General features: G+C 43.6%; 1 protein-coding gene across 5 annotated transcripts in view; it reads right to left on the reverse strand.

Annotated features, from left to right (window-relative positions):
- Window positions 1–383: 383 nt before the first annotated feature.
- PLIN2 (perilipin 2) overlaps window positions 384–21,452 on the reverse strand; it is a 115,685-nt gene continuing 94,616 nt past the window's right edge. For 4 of the 5 annotated variants that reach the window (XM_073021649.1, XM_073021648.1, XM_073021647.1 and 1 more), the window contains 8 exons: window positions 21,044–21,095; window positions 20,761–20,956; window positions 16,714–16,796; window positions 14,210–14,495; window positions 12,985–13,166; window positions 11,335–11,469; window positions 9,364–9,654; window positions 384–760 (listed from right to left, as the gene is read on the reverse strand). In XM_073021649.1, coding sequence (XP_072877750.1) covers window positions 626–760; window positions 9,364–9,654; window positions 11,335–11,469; window positions 12,985–13,166; window positions 14,210–14,495; window positions 16,714–16,796; window positions 20,761–20,956; window positions 21,044–21,073 — 1,338 coding nt within the window. In that variant the 5' untranslated portion in view covers window positions 21,074–21,095 and the 3' untranslated portion in view covers window positions 384–625. Of the gene's footprint in view, window positions 761–8,769; window positions 9,655–11,334; window positions 11,470–12,984; window positions 13,167–14,209; window positions 14,496–16,713; window positions 16,797–20,760; window positions 20,957–21,043; window positions 21,096–21,452 lie in introns of those variants that run through there. The other variant, XM_073021650.1, reaches the window with a different exon arrangement.

Raw genomic sequence — 21,452 nt, forward strand, 5'->3', positions numbered from 1 at the left:
ACTAATAGTTAATGTTGCTCTGTGCCAGGCACTGCTCTAAGCTTTTCATAAATGTTAACTGTTTAATCTTCATAGCAAACCTAACACTATTCCTGTTTTACTGATGAAAAAAAATGAGGCATAGAGAAATTAAGTAACTTGCTCAAGGTCACACAGTAAGTGGCAGAGTCAGATTAGAAACCAGAGTCTGAGCCCTTACCCATCATGCTATGCTTCCTCCCAGTTGACCTGCTTTTAGTCACATGCCCACCACTAGGCTAAGGGAAAGCAAAAACCTTGACCACTATACCCACTGAGACCTTCAAAATAAGCATGAATCATGGGAGACCAAAAGACAACAAATGTTCACTATACCAGAGGGAAAAAAAATCATGAAGTCAAGATTATACAGCCCAATTTTTATTGTAAGTATTTCAGCAATTATACTTTAAATAATTATATTAAATGATATATGACACAGAACTAGGATCTCTTACAAAAGTTTAGATGAGAGTGTCATTGCAATTAAGACCAATATAGCCAAAAAACTAGATTAACACTCTTCAAAGTCACGGGAATAAAAACAGGAAGTTTAATGTAATGCAAATTGCGTATTCAACCTAAAGGGGTATTTTATTATTGTTAGTTATTCAACATTTTGCCCTGAGAGGACAGGGTCATTAGCATGTGAATGATTTGATCCGTTCTCCTCTTCCAAAGCTATAATATCTGGAATCTCATCAGTCTCAGATGTCAAGTCTATGGTGGTGAAATCAAGCACCTGTAAAAGAAGAATCTTGGATATTGAAACAAACACTGATGAAGCAGAGTTGTCAGGTCCATCTGAGCTCATGGAGACTTTAGTGCATGTAGGTGAACCTTGCTTTGTCCATAGCTGTGTTTTTGTTTTTTGTTTTTTGTTTTTTTTTGAGGTGGAGTCTTGCTCTGTCGCCCAGGCTGGAGTGCAGTGGCACTATCTCGGCTCACTGCAAGCTCCGCCTCCTGGGTTCACGCCATTCTCCTGCCTCAGCCTCCCGAGTAGCTGGGACTACAGGCGCCTGCCACCACGCCCGGCTAATTTTTTTGTATTTTTAGTAGAGATGGGGTTTCACCGTGTTAGCCAGGATGGTCTCGATCTCCTGACCTCGTGATCCACCCACCTCGGCCTCCCAAAGTGCTGGGATTACAGGCTTGAGCCACCGCGCCCGGCCCATAGCTGTGTTTTTGAAAAGATGTTTGTAGTCTTATTCCTGCAATTCCCTCATACTATAAAAGCACTAAGGAAAACTTTTAAAAAGGAAACTAACTAGTGGTGGAACCTAGTCAATGAAGGCTTTTTAAAAAATACCAGATATATAGCATTTCTCGTTATTTCTCGTTATTCTCGTTATTCAACTATTAATCTATTACTTTCTTAAAATCCATAATGCTTTTCCATAAGCAAGTGTCTAGGGAAATGTCTAGCAACTGAGGAAACAAAAGGTCTTTTTATGGTTGAAACAGCCATCACAAAACCCCACCTCTTCCCTGCACAGGAAAGCCTTTAGGGACAAGAAACTCTATCAAATTTTATTATATGTAGAATTTTAATAAGCTAGGTAATGTTTCTTAGCAAACAACAGATTAAAACAAGAAAATTAAGGCCGGCCGTAGTGGCTCACGCCTGTAATCCCAGCACTTTGGGAGGCCGAGGTGGGCGGATCATGAGGTCAGGAGATCAAGACCATTCTGGCTAACACAGTGGAACGCTGTCTCTACGAAAAATACAAAAAATTAGCTGGGAGTGGTGGCATGCACCCGTAGTCCCAGCTACTCAGGAGGCTGAGGCAGGAGAATCACTTGCACCTGAGAGCAGTGAGCCGAGATCGTGCCATTGCACTCCAGTCTGGGCGACAGAGTGAGACTCTCTCAAAAAAAAAAAAAGAAAAGAAAAGAAAAATTAATAACATATAACATATTACTAAAGGCTAGAATCTTGATAGTGGAGGGAAAAAATGCAGCTGATTACCTAACAGAGGAAAAAGAGCTAACAGCAACAAAAATCCCTCAAAAAGACCGGGCGTGGTGGCTCACGCCTGTAATCCCAACACTTTGGCAGATGGATCAGGAGGTCAGGAGTTCAAGACCAGCCTGGCCAACATGGTGAAACCCTGTCTCTACTAAAAATACAAAAATTAGTAGGGTATAGTGGCAGATGCCTGTAATCCCAGCTTCTTGGGAGGCTGAGGCAGGAAAATCACTTGAACCCAGGAGGCAGAGGTTGCAGTGAGCCAAGATTGCACCACTGTACTCTAGCCTGGGTGACAGAGCAAGACTCTGTCTCTGAAAAAAAAAAAAAAGAAAAAAAAAATCCCTCAAAAAATAGAAGGAAAGAGGGAAATTGGGGAGTTATTTTGGGGCTTTTTTGTTTTGCTTTGTTTTAAGCGGAGTTTCACTCTGTCCCCCAGGTTGGAGTGCAGTGGCGTGATCTCAGCTGACTGAAACCTCAGCCTCCCAGGTTCAAACCGATTCTCCTGCCTCAGTTTCCCGAGTAACTGGGATTATAGGCGTGTGCTGCGACCATGCCCAGCTAATTCTTTTTTTTTTTTTTTTTTGAGACGGAGTCTCGCTCTTTCGCCCAGGCTGGAGTGCAGTGGCCGGATCTCGGCTCACTGCAAGCTCTGCCTCCCGGGTTTACGCCATTCTCCTGCCTCAGCCTCCCGAGTAGCTGGGACGACAGATGCTCGCCACCTCGTCCGGCTATTTTTTTGTATTTTTTACTAGAGACGGGGTTTCACCGGGTTAGCCAGGATGGTCTTGATCTCCTGACCTCGTGATCCGCCCGTCTTGGCCTCCCAAAGTGCTGGGATTACAGGCTTGAGCCACCACGCCCGGCCAGCCCAGCTAATTCTTATATTTTTTAGTAGAGATGGGGTTTCAGCATATTGGCCAGGCTGGTCTCGAACTCCTGACCTCAAGTGATCCACCCTTCTTGGCTTCCCAAAATGCTGGGATTGCAGGCGTGAGCCACCGCACCTGGCCTGGAGTTATTGTTTAATGGGTACAGAATTTGTGCTTAAGATGAATATAACAGCGATGGTTGTATAACATTGTGAATGTGCTTAATGCCACAGAATTATACACTTAAAAATTGAAAAAATGGAAAATTTGACATTGGATTTTGGTTTTGTTTTGAGATGGAGTCTCATTGTCCCCCAGGCTGGAGTGCAGTGGGGCAAACTTGGCTCACTACAACCTCCACCTCCCAGGTTCAAGTGATTCTCCTGCCTCAGCCACCCAAGTACCTGGTATTACAGGTGTGTGCCACCACACCCGGCTAATTTTTGTATTTTCAGTAGAGATGGGATTTCACCATGTTGGCAAGGCTGGTCTTGAACTCCGGACCTCAGGTGCTTCATTCACCTTGGCTTCCCAAAGTGCTGGGATTACAGGCATGAGCTCCTGTGCCCCACCAGCTCTACTATCTTTTATATGGCACTCTCAAATGGCACTTTCATAAAATCTATACCAGCTAAAAACCTAGAAAGTATATTCTGTATCAAGACTCCCTTGTGAGATTCAAAACCTTTCATTATATTATATTTCATATAATATCTCTAATCTGCAGGCCCAGTTTAAGCAAGTAAAACCTGAGCGGAATCCCAGGCAATTCTGTCTACCTCCCATTGCAAACATTTTCCTTTTGACTGCCTGCCTATCGCTTCACTTAGTCATCTTACTGACAATCTTAACAATTTATTTTTTTTTTGAGACGGAGTCTCGCTGTCACCCAGGCTGGAGTGCAGTGGTGCCATCTTGGCTCACTGCAACCTTCGCCTCCCAGGTTCAAGCAATTCTCATGCCTCAGAAGCTTGAATTACAGGAGCAAGCCACAATGCCCAGCTAATTTTTGTATCTTTCGTAAAGACGAGGTTTCACCATGTTGGCCAGGCTGCCCTTGAACTCCTGGCCTCAAGTGATCGGCTGACTCGGCCTCCCAAAGTGCTAGGATTACAGGCATGAGCCACCGCACCTGGGCAATCTTAACAATTAAAGACGTACTATGTTAATCAGCAGTTTCATCTGTCAAACTCAACCAAGTGCTCCCTCTCACCACCAATTGAGAGTATAATTTCCTGATTCAGTCTTTTCCTTCTGAGCATTCTATTCCCGACTCTCAGCTTAGGATGGTTAGTTAGAGGTCCTTAACCCTCACCAGTCCTAAAAATATGACCCGGGTCTAGCCCAGTGAGGGTCAAATTGACACCACTTTTTTTTTTTTCAGGAGTTGATAATTTCTAAAACTAAAGTTTTATAAGTTCAGTTCTAAAGAAGTTCATTTTGGGGTGGAAGGAGCAGGGTAGCATCAGAATCTCAAAAGGTAACCAAGAAAGATACCATAAAACAAGTCTTTGGCTTAAGTTGACCTTGAGCCCTGTATCCTATGTAAACCAAATTTTAGTTTTTTCCTTTTCATTTCATTAGTTGTTTCTTTCCTGCAGTCTTAAACTCCTGGGCTCAAGCAATCTTCCTGTCTCAGCTACCTGAGAAACTGAGACTATAGGTGCATACCACTAGGCCCAGTTTCATTAGTTCTTTGATACCTATAAGCTGCCTTTTCAAAGTGGATATATTTTCCTACCATGAGCTGGTATTATGTACTCACACCTGAACTGCCAAGTTAAAGATACTACATATCACTGTCCCACAGACGATGTCCCCATGCTTCTAGTGCAAATTAAAAAAACACATCCTCATCCTCAACACTCACTTCCATCTGTTGAGGCAACATTAACTTAATAGATGAGAAAACTAAGGCTCAGAGATTAATGGCCAATGCATCATGTATGTTCCTTTGCATTTTTGCATAGGACAAACTAGAAAGACTATGTTATTATTACAGGCAAAGGAAAAAATGTTCTTGAACCCTCCCTGAGGCACATCATGCCAGGTTTCATGCAGTCATATGTTTACGAACCTGCCATGGTTACATACTGTGTCAGCCTTAGTATTTTCCCTCAAAAGAACTGTTTTCTGGAGGAAAACAAGTCTGTAAACCAAAATTTTCTGCCAGTTTATGCAACAATGAAGCTGCAAGATGTGAGAACACAGACCAGGTTCAGTAGCTTATGCCTGGAATCCCAGCACTTTGGCAGGCCGAGGTGAGTGAATCATTTGAGCTCAGGAGTATGAGACCAGCCTGGGCAACATGGTGAAACCCCACCTTCACAAAAATACAAAAATTAGCCAGGTGTGATTGTGCATGCTTATGGTCCCAGATACTCAGGACACTGAGGAGGGAGAATCGATTGAGCCTGGGAGGCGAAGATTGCAGTGAGACAATCCCACTACCGCACTATTGCCTGAGCAATAGAGCAACAGCCCATCTAAAAAAAAAAAAAAAAAAAAATTCCAGAACACCACAAATCCTGAGACATGTTGACAAATGAATGAAATACATATAGACACAAACTTGAAACACAAAGACAGACAGCAAAACCATGACCAATGTGCAAAAAGCAAGGGCTGCTGGTGCTCTTCTAGAAGCTAAGAATGGTCTACATTTTATCCTGCCCCTGCTCAGGAAGAAGAGCTTTGAGACCGCTCTTCTTTTCATAAGCTATTCAGTAAGCACTACAATTCTTTTTTTTTTCTAATTTGTACTAACTTAAGTAACACACTGTAACTCTTATTAATAGGGAAACACAAAGGTGTATATTCAAGATAAGAAAGCATGTGTAGTCGGGCGTGGTGGCTCACGCCTGTAATCCCAGCATTTTGGGAGGCCGAGGCGGGCGGATTACCTGAGGTCAGGAGTTCGAGACCAGCCTGTCCAACATGGTGAAGCCCCATCTCTATTAAAAAGACAAAAAATAGCCAGGAGTGGTGGCACACGCCTGTATTTGGGAGGCTGAGGGCAGAAGAATAGCTTGAACCTGGGAGGCGGAGGTTGCAGTGAGCTGAGACCACACCATTGCACTCCAGCTTGGGCAACACAGCAAGATTCTAAATCAAAAAAAAAAAAAAAATTAAGAGGCAGAGGCCTAGAAAATGCCAGTCACTGGGAACAGGGAGGCAAGTGAGTGAATAGGCTCTATCCTGGAAACCCATACATCACAAAAGTTCATCCTTCCCAGAAACCAGAAGCTCCTTATCTGCAAAACAAATCCTAGGGACTTCCTACCTACCCTCCAACTCAACTCACCTATTTATTAATTTCTAGAGTTACACTGAGGAGAAAAAATTTGTAACTTGATAAAAAGCTTTTTTTTTGGCCGGGCGCGGTGGCTCAAGCCTGTAATCCCAGCACTTTGGGAGGCCGAGACGGGCGGATCACGAGGTCAGGAGATCGAGACCATCCTGGCTAACACAGTGAAACCCCGTCTCTACTAAAAACACAAAAAACTAGCCGGGCGAGGTGGCGGGCGCCTGTAGTCCCCGCTACTTGGGAGGCTGAGGCAGGAGAATGGCGTAAACCCGGGAGGCGGAGCTTGCAGTGAGCTGAGATCCGGCCACTGCACTCCAGCCCGGGCAACAGAGCAAGACTCCGTCTCAAAAAAAAAAAAAAAAAAAAAAAAAAAGCTTTTTTTTTTTTTTTTTTTGAGACAGGGTCTCACTGTTGCCCAGGCAGGAGTGCAGTGGCAAGATTTCAGCTCACTGCAACTTCCACCTGCCTGGTTCAGGGGATTCTTGTGCATCAGCCCCCGAGTAGCTGAGATTACAGGTGCATACAGCCATGCCCGGCTAATTTTTGTGGGTTTTTTTGTTTTCTTGTTTTTTTTTTTTTTTTTTTTTTTTGAGATGGAGTCTCACCCTGTCGCTGGACAGGGTGGAGTGCGATGGCGCAATCTCGGCTCACTGTAACCTCCACTTCCGGGGTTCAAAAGATTCTCCTGACCGGGCGTGGTGGCTCAAGCCTGTAATCCCAGCACTTTGGGAGGCCGAGACGGGCGGATCACGAGGTCAGGAGATCGAGACCATCCTGGCTAACACGGTGAAACCCCGTCTCTACTAAAAATACAAAAAATTAGCCGGGCAAGGTGGCGGGCGCCTGTAGTCCCAGCTACTCGGGAGGCTGAGGCAGGAGAATGGCGTGAACCCGGGAGGCGGAGCTTGCAGTGAGCCGAGATCGCGCCACTGCACTCCAGCCTGGGCGACGGAGCAAGACTCTGTCTTTAAAAAAAAAAAAAAAAAAAAAAAAAAAAGATTCTCCTGCCTCAGCCTCCCGAGGAGCTGGGATTACAGGTGCACGCCACCATGGCCAGCTAATTTTTGTATTTTTAGTAGAGATGAGGTTTACCATGTTGGCCAGGCTGGCCACTGTTGGCCACTCCTAACCTCGTGATCTGCCCACGTCGGCCTCCCAACATGCTGGGATTACAGGCATGAGCCGCCACGCCCGGCCTAACTTTTGTGTTTTTAGTAGAGACTAGGTTTCACCCTGTTGGCCAGGCTGGTCTCAAACTCCTGATCTCAAGGGATCCATCCATCTCGGCCTCCCAAAGTGCTGGGATTACAGGCATGAGCCACCGTGCCTGGTCCATAAAAAAATTTAATAGACTCATTCATACTAAAGGAGCATGTAAAGTTATGTGCTGCTTCCTCGTTTTCATGGAGATAAAGGGGTGAACCAGGATAGAAAGAGACAAATTTGAATTAGACTTCAGTTCTGCTGAGGGCAGCCCTGCTTACCTTTTAGCAGGGACAGCCAGAAGCATGTAGCTCTATTTCACACCCTTTCTGTTCTTTTTTTTTTTTTGAGACAGAGTCTCACTCTGTTGCTCAGGTTGGAGTGCAGTGGCAAGATCTTGGCTCACTGCAGCCTCCACCTCCCAGACGCAGGGGATTCTCCTTCCCCAGCCTCCCAAGTAGCTGGGATTATAGGCAAGCACCACCAGGCCAGACTAATTTTTGTATTTTTTGTAGAGACAGAGTTTCACGTTGTTGGTCAGGCTGGTGTTAAACCCCTAACCTCAGGTGATCTGCCTGTCTCGGCCTCCCAAAGTGCTGGGATTACAGGTGTGAGCCACAGCGCCGGGCCTATTTCACAAGTTCTGAGACTCACTTTTAAAAACTAGTTTGACATATTGCATAAGCATGATAAGGAGATTCAGGATAGTTCCTAAATAACCAATGTTGAATGGACTAGAAGTCTGGATACTATAGGCAGAAGGTAAGAAGAAGCTTTGTCGGCCGGGCGCAGTGGCTCACGCCTGTCTCAAAAAAAAAAAAAAAAAAAAAAAAGAACCTTTGTCTACAGGGGGCTTAAAGTCTTTTTACTTCTAATTAGTCTCACATGGTCTTCTATACGTACCTCCCCAACAATAACTGAGGTTAGTGACTTTCTCCCCAAATAACAACACAGTAGGTAAAGTCCAGCTGAGGCTGGACACTGAAGAATCTCTCTTTAGGACTCACGCTTTAACTGGTTCCCTGGCAAGAAATGCCCAATGACTTTACATGACACTGATTTAAATAATCACCTGCTTCCTTTCAGCTCTGATTCCTTTTCAGTGAGGTAGTCAGACATGACTAGGGCATTTTACTGGTTTAAAAACCCACTCACAGGGGTCCAGTAAGTTGGCAAACAAAGAGGGCCAACTGTCACCTAGTAAAATTTGAGTATGCAATCAGCTTTCAGTTTTTTTTTAATCTGTTATCAAGCATCCCATTTTTAACATTAGCCTTCCACCCTCACTCTGCCAAATTCCCCAACAGGCCAACTGAAATTCATGTATGTATAATAACTGTCATGCAGGTTAAGCAGCTCTACGAAAGCAACACACAAAGCATATGGAACAAACAGCATGAAACTTGTCTATCCTGCAGTGAATTTTATTGAATTCAAACGTAGTATTATTCCTATTTGAGAAATAAAAAGCTAAAATCAAGTTTTACAAGTAATCATCATGAGATAAACCAGTGAAGAGGACTTTTCAGATCATACCAGAGCTGACACCAGTTTCTGCCCCAGCCCACATGAAGATGTTTTCATTCAATACAAACAGGAACAGAGGCAACACAATGGCCACAGAATGAGAATATAAGTGCACTTGAAATTTTTCTGAGTTCTGGCTATATGCTCTGACAAGCCTAGCATTCTTTTCTTACCAGGTGAACAGAAATCATCTGCTAATGCCAGAAACTTTAAAGCTCTTAATTCAGCTAGAAACAACTATAATTGAGGGCCTTTTTACTAGCTACTTGCTTCCCAATTTAGGGTTGCCTAGCAAGTTAATTTCAACATAACAGGTCATCTGCCTGGCCACATCATGCACTAGTGACGGGGCAGGTTTAATGAGTTTTGTGCTCAGATCGCTGGGTCTCCTGGCTGCTCTTGTCCATCTCTGCACCTTGGTCCTGAGCATTCTGAGACTCAGTCAGCTGAGGATAAAAGGGACCTACCAGCCAGTTGAGGGGCGTGTTGTTAACAAGATAATCCATCACATCATCTAAAGATTCCTTCATTTTCTGCAGCTGCCCCTTGCTAGAAGTGAGGAGGCTGTCAGACACTTCCTTAAAGGAGGCAGCACTGCGGAACACTGAGTAGATGTCGCCTGCCATCACCCCCATGTGCTTGGCCTGATCTTGGATGTTCTGCGGTACGCCTTGGATGTTGGACAGGAGGTTGTGGCACGTGGTCTGGAGCTGCTGAGTCAGGTTGCGGGCAATTTCAAGAGTACGTGACTCAATGTGCTAAAAATAAAACTTAAAATTAGCAGTGGATCCAGCAGTGCTATGTTAAGTTAGTTCAATGACAGTAAGCTGGTTATGTGTCCACCACATATATGGATTCTTCAGTTTTTAAAAATCCTCATTACAATGCCGAGTGCAGCAGTATTATTCACATTTCATAGATGTGGATATAAGCTTAGAGTTTAAGTAGATGGCTTCAGTTAACAACTGGAAAACAGCTGGGTAGGGATTCGAACTAGTGCCTGAGTCTCCAAAGTTCATCATCTTAAACTGAAGAAACATATTAGGTAGGGGAGACCCAAAAGAATGGAAATGTACTTCATGCTAGTAGTGTAATGTATATATTCCCTCCTCAAATAAGATGACAAGACATGCTCCTTGCAGGAGATCGAGACCATCTTGGCCAAAATGGTGAAACGCTGTCTACTGACTTCAGAACTTTTGGGAAACAAAGAACCACTTTCTAGGACATTTCCTAGAATATCCTAGAGGATATTTCTTTCTGGTTTTTTTTTTTTTCTTTTTTTATTTTTGAGACAGGGTCTCAGTCTGTCTCCCAGGCTGGAAGGCAGTGGCACAATCACGGCTCACTGCAGCCCTGACCTCTTGGATTAGGTGATCCACCCACCTCAGCCTCCCAAGCAACTAGGACTACAGGTGCACACCACCACGCCCTGCTAATTTTTGCATTTTTTGTAGAGATGGGGGTTTCACAGTTGCCCAGGCTGGTCCTGAATTCCTGGGCTCAAGTGATCTGCCTGCCTTGGCCTCCCAAAGTGCTGAGATTACAGGTGTGAGCCATTGCACCCAGCCAAGATGCTATGTCTTCTCTCCAGAACCTTAGTCACCTTATTGCCCTTTCACCTAGTTTATTCACCCATTAGTTCTCAGTTCACCCATTCATCTCTTCCAGGAAGCAATGTGACTCACCTACCCCTACTCCAAGGCTGCCTGAGATAGTCTTCCCATATATTTTCTTTTGTTTTTTGAGACAGAGTCTTGCCCTGTTGCCCAGGTTGGAGGGCAGTGGTGTGATCTCGGCTCACTGCAACGTCTGCCTCCTGGGTTCAAGCGATTATCCTGCCTCAGCCGCCCGAGTAGCTGGGACTACAGGCACGTGCCACCATGCCTGGCTCATTTTTTGTATTTTTAGTAGAGACAGGGTTTCACCATGTTGGCCAGGATGGTCTCGATTTCCTGACCTCATGATCTGCCCACCTCGGCCTCCCAAAGAGTTGGGATTACAGGCATGAGCCACCGCGCCCAGCCAATAGTGCCTGTATTGATGCTGTTAAAAAACAACCGGACCTGGCGACTCTGAGCGTACTGCCTATGGGATAGCCCTCTTCTGCAAGGAGCATTAAAAAAAAAAAAAAAGGGCACAATAGGACAGCATGGCTGGCTGTATCCCATTAGTCTGTACCCATTATGAGGACAAGGCCTACGTTTCTCATTTAGTTGTATCTCACTTGGGGCATATGTATACTCATAGGTTGTTAGATAAAATTATTCCCTGCCTAGTTTTGCTTTTCTGCCACATAACTAGCCACCTATGCACATGGTATCGTTCAACCTTTTGATACAGAAGAGTATTCTAAGACATAGTATGGAAAAATTGAAATGAAAAGTCTGGCAAGAACTTCTTCAAAAATCAGCGAATGACTATCCCAGTCATCTTACCTCAGCACAGTGGGACTCATCAGTATCATCGTATCCAATGCTCCTTTTCCACTCCACCCATGAGATGTAGAGCTTATCCTGAGCATCCTGAATTTTCTGATTGGCACTATGCACATTCTTCCTGGCAAATTCAATCTAGACACATTGAAACAAGGGAAGGAACATGCAAGTCAGATATTCATGTTAGCCCGTTTGCAGATTATGATGTAAATCAGGCAATATAAAAACTAAGGGCCGGGCGCGGTGGCTCAAGCCTGTAATCCCAGCACTTTGGGAGGCCGAGACGGGCGGATCACAAGGTCAGGAGATCAAGACCATCCTGGCTAACCCGGTGAAACCCCGTCTCTACTAAAAAATACAAAAATCTAGCCGGGCGAGGTGGCGGGCGCCTGTAGTCCCAGCTACTCGGGAGTCTCGAGGCAGGAGAATGGCGTGAACCCGGGAGGCGGAGCTTGCAGTGAGCTGAGATCCGGCCACTGCACTCCAGCCTGGGCGAGAGAGCGAAACTCCGCCTCAAAAAAAAAAAAAAAAAAAAAAAAACTAAGAATTTCCTGGAGTTGAATGAGATCTATTCCTGCTGTCATTGTTATTTATTATCAGTATGTATAAATTAACCAAGCAGTAATAGCTCTTTACTGCCTCTAACTGTTAAATCACTGACTCCAAATTTACCTACAGTTTAGCACAGGTAAAGCAACTAAAAAAAAAATTTTTTTTTTTTGAGAGAGTCTCACTCCATCACCCAGACCGAAGTGCAGTGGCGTGATCACAGCTCCCTGAACCTCTGTCTCCTGGGTTCAAGCAATTGTCCTGCCTCAGCCTCCTGAGTAGCTGGGATTACAGGCATATGCCACCATGCCCAGCTAATTTTTGTATTTTTAGTAGAGATAGGGTTTCACCATGTTGGCCAGGCTGGTCTCGAACTCCTGACCTCAAGTGATCCGCCCACCTTGCCCTCCTAAAGTGCTGGGATTATAGGCATGAGCCACCACGCCCAGCCAGCAACTAAAATTTAATGTGCACATGAGTAAAGGATGTTTGAATTACAAAACAGAAAGGAATTTGACCTTCCTCTTCCCTGTTGCCAACCACCTATTTCCCCTTCAAGGAAGAAATGGTTTTCTTATGGCAGTACAGAATGGTACATACTGTTCTCTAACTTAGCAACCTTTAATGGCTACAGTAGTTTATTGTGATATATCAATTTAATTAGTCCTGTTAGTGGATGTGCATTGTTATAGTCTCTTGCAACTTTAAACAAATAAACACATCTGTAAGATAAAAAGTAAAACTGCTCTAAGAGTGGGTATGTTTGTAACTTTCCTAAAACTGTCTCTTGAATCAGTCCCTTAGAGCAAGAGCTGTATAAGTGTGGTTCTTTCTCTACACTGTTGCCAACAGCCACATTTCCCGTGTGGCAGGACAAGAGAGATGTCAGTACTTGACCCCTCAGAGCGAGATTAGCATTGCTTCATATATTTCAGCTATTTATACATCCTTTTTCTGTGAGCTGTCTTCGTATTCTTTTTCCAGTTTTCTATTGGGTTGTTCAAGTAAGAGTGAAATTCTTGGATTTTGTGATTACATTAATTCTTGGTCCTAGAGATAAATGAACCCACTTCAGATACCTTAAAATAAAGTTTTACTCACCAGGTGAACAGTGGAATGGAGCTGAGAAATGGTCTCTTGGCTTTTTTGCTTAGCTTCTTTAACCCTGCTGAGAGCCTGCTGGTAGGCACGGGAGCGAAGCTTGGTAGATAGGGATCCCAGTCTAACATAATAACTTGGCTTCTGAACCAGATCAAATCCTTCAACTTTTTTTGCTTCTTTTTCTGAAGTTAGAAATAAGAGATTAAAAAACTTAAGGGATCACTGCAACACCTGATAAGGCCTGGACTCTAACCTGGGTCTTGACTTTCTTACTTCTACCCAATCACTTAGCAATCATATAGTCATTTTTCCAAGACTGCCACGTCTGCTGCTGGACTTGACTACCCTGAACATATTACTGTATCTGCTACACACTGCATGCATCTACACGTTTTTCCCACTAGAGTAACCTGCCTTTTTTTTTTGGAAACAGCGTCTTGCTCTGTTGCCTAGCCTGGAGTACAGTGGCGCAATCTTGGCTCACTGCAGCCTCAACCTCCCAGGCTCAACTGATCCTCTCACCTCAGCCTCCCGAGTAGCTGGGAATATAGGAACAAGCCACCACGCCCAGCTAATTTTTGTGTTTTTTAGGGTTTCGTCATGTTGCCCAAGCTAATCTCAAATTCCTGAACTCAAGTGATCTGCCTGTCTCAGCCTCCCAAAGTGCTGGGATTATAGGCATGCACCATTGCGCCCAGCCTACAGTGAACTTGAGCAGCATGGTACCTGGCACATATTACCTAATGATGATTCTTTGTAATGAGGATTTTATAAAGCAATCCATTAAAGACAATCCATTTACAGAAAATATTTTTCAAGGCCAATTTTTGCTAAAATTTGAAAACTTACTATGTACAATTCAATGTGAACTTTATGATTGCTTTAGGAAGGAAAATCTATAAAGGCAAAAAGATTAGTGGTTGCTCACATCTGTAATCCCAACACTTTGGGAAGTCAAGGCAGGTGGATTGTTTGAACCCAGGAGTTCGAGATCAGCCTGTGTAACATAGTGAGATCCCATCTCTATAAAATTAAATTAAATTAAAAAGGATTGACTGCAAACAGGCATGAGGATCTTTTGGGGTAGCAGAAGTATTCTAAAACTGTATTGCGGTGATGCTTGCACAACTGTGTAAATTTACACTAAAGATAGGAGTGTATGTCAGTGAAGCCATTTAAAAAAGATTTAATATAAAACAGTATTTGAAGATAAAATTCCAGTTACCTAGTTCTTCCTCAGTGAGAGGGAGGTACTGTTCTACCAACAGCTCTGATTTGGTGAGTGCATTTTCTACGCCACTGTTCACGAGCTGCATCATCCGACTCCCCAGTACTGTGTTAATGCTGCCACTGACCACAGACTTGGTCTTCTCCACACTGCCAGTCACTGCCCCTTTGGTCTTGTCCATCACCCCTGTGATCGTGCTGGCCACAGAATCCTTGGCCCCAGTCACGGTAGTCGTCACAGCATCTTTTGCCCCAGTCACAGCACCTTTGGCATTGGCAACAATCTATAAGTAGAAAAGCAGATCCCTTGGCTGGTGAGAAACATGAGCACAAGGACATACTCAAGGTCTTAGCTAAGGTAGCACACGTGAAGAGTTAAAGAATGAATCTAGTCCTCTCACTCTAGCTTTAGGTCTTGGGCAAGTCACTAAGAGTTGATGAGCCTGAATTTACCTATCAAGTATATCTGCCCTACCTGCCAATCCTTGGGAATTGCTGGAGGAGCAAATGAAGTAAACAGATATGAAATCTGTCTGTTTGCCAAGGCTGCAGTGAGCCGTGATTGTGCCACTGCACTCAGCCTGGGTGACAGAGCAAGACCCTGTCTCAAAAAAAAAAAAAGAAAAAGAAAAAAGAAAGAAGAGAAAAGAGAAAAGAAAAGGTAAGTTATATAGCTTATTTCAAAGTCACATAATTTCAGAGAGGAAACTGAAGATCAAACTAAACCTGGCCCTCAGGGTATTATTAGTACGCAGTTATTATACATGGCCAGCATGGTGGCTCACGCCTGTAATCCCAGCACTTTGGAAAGCTGAGGCAGTTGGATCACCTGAGGTCAGGAGTTCGAGACCAGCCTGACCAACATGGTGAAACCCTGTCTTTACTAAATACAAAAAATTAGTCGGGCGTGGTGGCACATGCCTGCAACCCCAGCTACTTGGGAGACTGAGGCAGAAGAATCGCTTGAACCCATGAGGTGGAGGTTGCAGTGAGCCAAAATTGCACCATTGCACTACAGCCTGGGCAACAAGAGTGAAACTCCATCTCAAAAACAAACAAACAATAAAAAAAAAAAATAGCTGGATGTAGCGGGGCGTGCCTGTGAATCCAGCTACTAGGGATGTTGAAGCAGGACAACTGCTTGAAGCCAGGAGGAAGAGGCTGCAGTGAGCCAAACTTGTGTTGGTAACACACGTCACCAACATTTAAAGAAAATATCCAAAATGGAAAATAGCTCTCACCATTAGCATAGTCTCAAGAAATGTAAGTGAAAAATTTAAAAGATTTGCACAAGCATTCTAAAGGCTATACACTAAACTTATCTACAGTTGTGAACCATATAACATTTTGGTCAGCGATGGACCACATATTCGATGATAGTCCCATAAGATTATAATGGACTGCCCTATAACAGGTATACCTTTTTTTTTTTTCACTGTACCTTTTCTACCTTTAGATGCACAAATACTTATCATTGTGTTATAGTAGTCAGTGTAGTCATGCTGTGCAGGTTTGTAGCTTAGAAGCAAGCAACAGGCTATATACCATACAGCCTAGGTATACAGCAGGTTATACCATGAGTCCCTAACCCCTGGGCCATGGACCATTACCAGTCCATTACCAGTCAGAGGCAGCATTAGATTCTCAGAGGAGACCTAACCCTAACACCCTGTGAACTGTGCATGTGCACGCGTGCAGTTGCATGCTCCTTATGAGAATCTAATGATAAATATAGTACACTTGAATCATCCCAAAAACACCACCCGCCCCCTGCCGATCCATGGAAAAACTGTCTTCCATGGAACCAGTTCCTGGTGCCAAAAAGCTTGGGGACCACTGGGCTCTACCATCTAGGTTGGTGTGAATATACTCTGTGATGCTTACACAATGGCAAAATCACCTAATGATGCATTTCTCAAAACATATTCCCATCACTAACTGACAGATGACTGCATTTAGATTATGAAAAGACACAGAGCTATATTTTTCCCTAACTGGTGTCCTTTTGTGCCATTCTGTATTCTTAATTTGAAACAAAATTTTAGGACATTATCTGAACCAAAGGATCACCAGGACAGATAAGCCTATCATTTTTGTCAACACTGGCTAGCTATCCCATGTGGATGGTAGTTCTTGGCAGCATTGTACAAGTCAGGTGAGAAAAGTTTATATATATATCACCTCTGCATTTATTTAATACCACAAGAGAATCAGTTACTTGAGACAGTAATTTCATCTACAGGAGCAAAGACACAAATTGATAGACATCACACTAAAAGTTTTCTAATCCAAAGGAGGTTAGCTCTTCTCTGCTTCATAGATACAACTTGACAACAATTCAGGAAGTAAGGAAGCGGCCATTATTTTTCAAACACACATCCAGATCCAGGTTGGGAAAACAAGTTAAGTATTTGCTATTTGTGGTATGTACAGCTTGTGCTAACAGATAGAACATGAAAACATGTGAAGTGTCAAGCCTCAGCACTTTTGTCCCAAGCTCACCTGAGTTGATGGCTGATTCAGAATAGGCAGTCTCTCCTCAATCCTGTCTAGCCCCTTACAGGCATAGATATTGGCAACTGCAACTAGAATCACAAATGGGAAAATGTTAATGTAGTACTGTAGGTATAGAATGAACACACATTACCATACCTTATACTTTTAGCCTTATTTAAAAAATGGTAAGAATGGGCCGGGCGCAGTGGCTCACGCCTGTAATACCAGCACTTTGGGAGGCTGAGGTGGGCGGATCACAAGGTCAAGAGATCGAGACCATCCTGGCCAACGTGGTGAAACCCTGTCTCCACTAAAAATACAAAAATTAGCTGGGCGTGGTGGCGTGCGCCTGTAGTCCCAGCTACTCGGGAGGCTGAGGCAGGAGAACTGCTTGAACCCGGGAAGCAGAGGTTCCAGTGAGCCAAGATCGTGCCATTGCACTCTAGCCTTGGTGACAGAGTGAGACTCCATCTCAAAAAAAAAACAAAAAAAACAAAGGCAAGAATGTTGATCTTATACAACAGAATGCATTGCCTGGTTTCTCTAGCTCTGACAGAAAAGAGGCCTGGCAAGTTGCTGGCAACTCTCTTCTACAGATAAGGAAATATGGGGGTGTGAGGGAGGAGCAGGCAGAGGCAGTGACAGGACAAACAGGAAGCTGGCTCTGAAGCTTCTTCCTCATCAACTGGCCCCTAATGTTAATGCCAAGAGTATCCAGGCTTTCCCTGAACTCTCATTCAGAGAATAAGGTATCTGGAAACTCTCTTAAAGTTGGTATTCCCGAGCCAGTTTAATCCCTACCTACACTTACTTCAGCACATGTCAGTGTATTTGGGATTCTCACTAGGAAAGAGTATGCTAAGACCACCCTGGATCTCCCTAACAAGGGAGATTTTAGTGTGAGCTTCCCACTAAGAATACCAAGCCAAGTACAAGCACGAAATTCATTTAGGAAGTAGCAGAGTTGGAAAGGCTTCTTATAATCCTAAAAGTCCCTGGCTTAACCATTTGAAAGAATGATTTAAATCTTTATGCAAAAGCAGTTCACGATGTGGAGACACTGGAGCCTCCATACAGTGCTGGTGGGAATGTAAAATGGTACAGCTGATTTGGAAAACAGTCTGGCAGCTCCTCAAAAGCTTAAATTCTTATTATATAACTCGGCAATTCCACTCCTAGGTATATGCCAAAAAAACCTGAAAACATATGTCCACACAAAAACTTGTACACAAATGTTCTTAGAAGCATTATACATAATCTCCAAAAGTAGAATGAACCCAAACATCCATCAGTTGAAGAATGAATAAAATATTGTCTGTCTAGACAGTGAATTACTATTCCACAATAAAAAGAGATGAAGTACTGATATGATGTGACATGATAGATTAACTTTGAAAACATTATGCTCAATGAAAGAAGCCAATCACAAAGATGAAGGGGTGGCCTGCCCCTCCACACCTGCGGGCATTTCTCGTCAGGTGGAACAAGAGACTTGAGAAAAGAAAGAGACACAGAGATATAGAGACATAGAGAAAGGAAAGTGGGCCCAGGGGACCGGAGCTCAGCATACAGAGGACCCACGCCAGCACCGGTCTCTGAGTTCCCTCAGTATTTATTGATAATTATCTTTACCATCTCAGAGAGGGGGAAGTGGCAGGACAATAGGGTCACAGCAGGAAGAAGGTCAGCAGAAACACATGTGAATAAAGATCTCTGTGATACGAGTAAGTTTAAGGAAAAGTGCTGTGCTTTGATGTGCATATATGCAAACATCTCCATAAACATTTTCAGTGCATAAAGAGCAGCATTGCCTGCTAGCACGTCCCACCTCCAGCCCTAAGGTGGTTTTCTCCTATTTCTTTTCTCCTATCTCAGTAAATAGAACATACAATTGGGTTTCATTCCATTGCCTAGGGATAGGCAGGAGACAGATGCCTTTCTCTATCTCAACTGCCAAGAGGCCTTCTTTCCTCTTTTACTAATCCTCCTCAGCACAGACCCTTTACGGGTGTCAGGCTGGGGGGCTGGGGGACAGGTGTCGGGCTGGGGGACGATCAGGTCTTTCCCATCCCATGGGGCCATATTTCAGACTATCACATGGGAAGAAACCTTGGACAATATCTAGCTTTCCTAGGCAGAGGTCCCCGCGTGTAGTGTTTGTGTCCCTGAGGACTTGACATTAAGAGAATGATGATGACTTTTAACAAACATACTGCCTTCAGGCACTTGTTTAACAAAGCACATCCTGCGCAGCCCCGAATCCACTAAACCTTGAGTCACCACAGCACAAGTCTCTGCAAGGACAGGGTTGGGGGTTGGGTTACAGATTAACAGCATCTCAATGGCAGAAGAATTTTTCTTAGTACAGAACAAAAATGGAGTCTCTTATGTCTACTTCTTTCTGTATAGACACAGTAACAGTCTGATCTCTCTTTCTTTTCCCCACAAAAAAGCCCACACATTTTATGATTTCATTTATAAGAAATATCCAGCATGGGCAAATCTATAAAGACAAAGTAGATTAGTAGCTGCCTCAGGGCGGTTGGAAGGAAATGGGGAGTGACTATGACAGTATGAGATTTCTCATGGAGTATGAGATTTCTATTTTTCTTTATTTTGGTAAAATATACATAACAAACTTAACCATTTCAACCATTTTTAACCGCGCAATTCAGTGGCATTAAGTCCATTTACAACATTATACAACCATCACCACTATCCATTTCTAAAACTCATTCACAGAAGGGCATGGTGGCTCACACCTGTAGTCCCAGCACTTTGGGAGGCCGAGCCAGGCGGACCACCTGAGGTCAGGAGTTCCAGACCAGCCTGGCCAACATGGCGAAATCCTGTCTCTACTAAAAATACAAAATTAACTGGGCATGGTGGTGTATGCCTGTAATCCCAACTACTTGGGGAGCTGAGGCAGAAGAATCGCCTGAGTCCTGGAGGCAGAAACTGCAATGAGCAGTCTCAAATTCCAGGCATCAAGTGATCCTCCCATCTAGGCTGCCCAAAGTGCTAGGATTACAGGTGTAGACCACCATACCCCTCCTCTGGGGGATTTTTAATTAAAGGATCATAAACATCTGCCAATGCTATGAAACAGGCCTTCTATGGACAGGCGCGGTGGCTCATGCCTGTAATCCCAGCACTTTGGGAGGCCAAGGTAGGTGAATCACAAAGTCAGGAGTTAAGCCTGGCCAATATTGTGAAACCACGTCTCTACTAAAAATACAAAAATTAGCTGGGTATGGTGGCGGGAGCCTGTAGTCCTAGCTACTCAGGAGGCTGAGGCAGGAGAATCGCTTGAACCCAGCAGGCAGAGGTTGCGGTGAGCTGAGATCGTGCCACTGCGCTACAGCCTGGGCAATAGACCGAGACTCCATCTCAAAAAAAAAAAAAAAAAAAAAAAATTAGAGTAATAGGAGCAAGCATGAAGAAAAATTACCTATTTAAAAAAGATTTTAGTTGATATCAACTTAGAAAACAAAACATCAATAATATCTTCAGTTTAATAGAAAGTTTTAATTATAGCAGGTTAATGCATTAAAAATGTTAAATGTTGGAACATAGAAAGCTAAAGGAAAAGAGAGACTTTATAGAAATAAAAAATATAATATATACCCTTTTAAGTAAGTTAAAGAATCAATTCGAAGAGAAAATATTTGACAAGTTATCAGAAATGTATTTGTTGTTTAACGGCAAAAGTAAAAGAATAATATGTTTTTGTTTTCTTTATTTTTCCTTGCTAAATTGTGTTTTTAAATTTATAATTACAATTGCTTTGGCACTCCAAATGGATCAGAAGTAAATTCAAATGGATAAATAATTTTTGTAATTAAAAACAATATTATAGCAAAAAAAAAAAAAAAAAAAAAAGAAAAGAAAAAGAAATGGGCCTTTCATGGTAATGACGGTCACCTGAAAGTTTCTAGGTAAAGGTAATGTATACCCCAGGAAGGGCTAAGGAGTTCTGGATGTTACTGCTGTGAGCTCAGGGGCTCACCACTGACCAGTCCCTTGACTGCATCTTGAAAAATCAGAACTCACTTTGCGGCTCTAGCTTCTGGATGATGGGCAGAGCACTGGTCATGGCCACGGAAGTGATGGTCTTCACGCCCTTCTCTGCCATCTCACACACAGACTTCAGGTAGGGATATTGGTCCTTTGTACTGAGATAGGCTGAGGACATGAGGTCATACGTGGAGCTCACCAAGGGCAGGTTGATCACCCGAGTCACCACACTCTGCAATCAAAGTAGGGAGGGTGTGCTTATTAATGTCTCAAAACACAAGAGGAGAGAAAGTAGGCAAAGGCTACTAGAAATTCATACCGGTTGTGGATCAACTGCAACGGATGCCATTTTTCTTCCTGGAGAAAGAAATCTGCAGAAAAGAGACTTATTTCAGAACACTGGGATGACTCTCCCAAATTCATTCCCCAACCCAGGCAAATGCTGATTTCAAGTAGAGAAAAATTCAGGGTCAGTTCCGTGCAGTCTTCTGTACTTCTTTCCTTTCTCCAGCTCTCAGAGTCCCCCTCCTGAAGGACCCACACCCACACAACCCCACTCCCTCTTTTGAGGCAAGGTTTCAGAGCTTATGTGTAAACTTGCAATACTCAGGAGGGAGAAGCAAAGTTGTTGACAAACTTGTTTTATTTCTCCGTCAAGATAGAGAGATGCCTTTTGAAGGGCAGTATCTGTTGACAAAAATGCTAGCCAAGTTAAAACCCAGGTTAAG

Source organism: Chlorocebus sabaeus, chromosome 12 (genome assembly GCF_047675955.1).
Source record: "Chlorocebus sabaeus isolate Y175 chromosome 12, mChlSab1.0.hap1, whole genome shotgun sequence".
In the NCBI taxonomy this organism is placed as follows: Eukaryota; Metazoa; Chordata; class Mammalia; order Primates; family Cercopithecidae; genus Chlorocebus; species Chlorocebus sabaeus.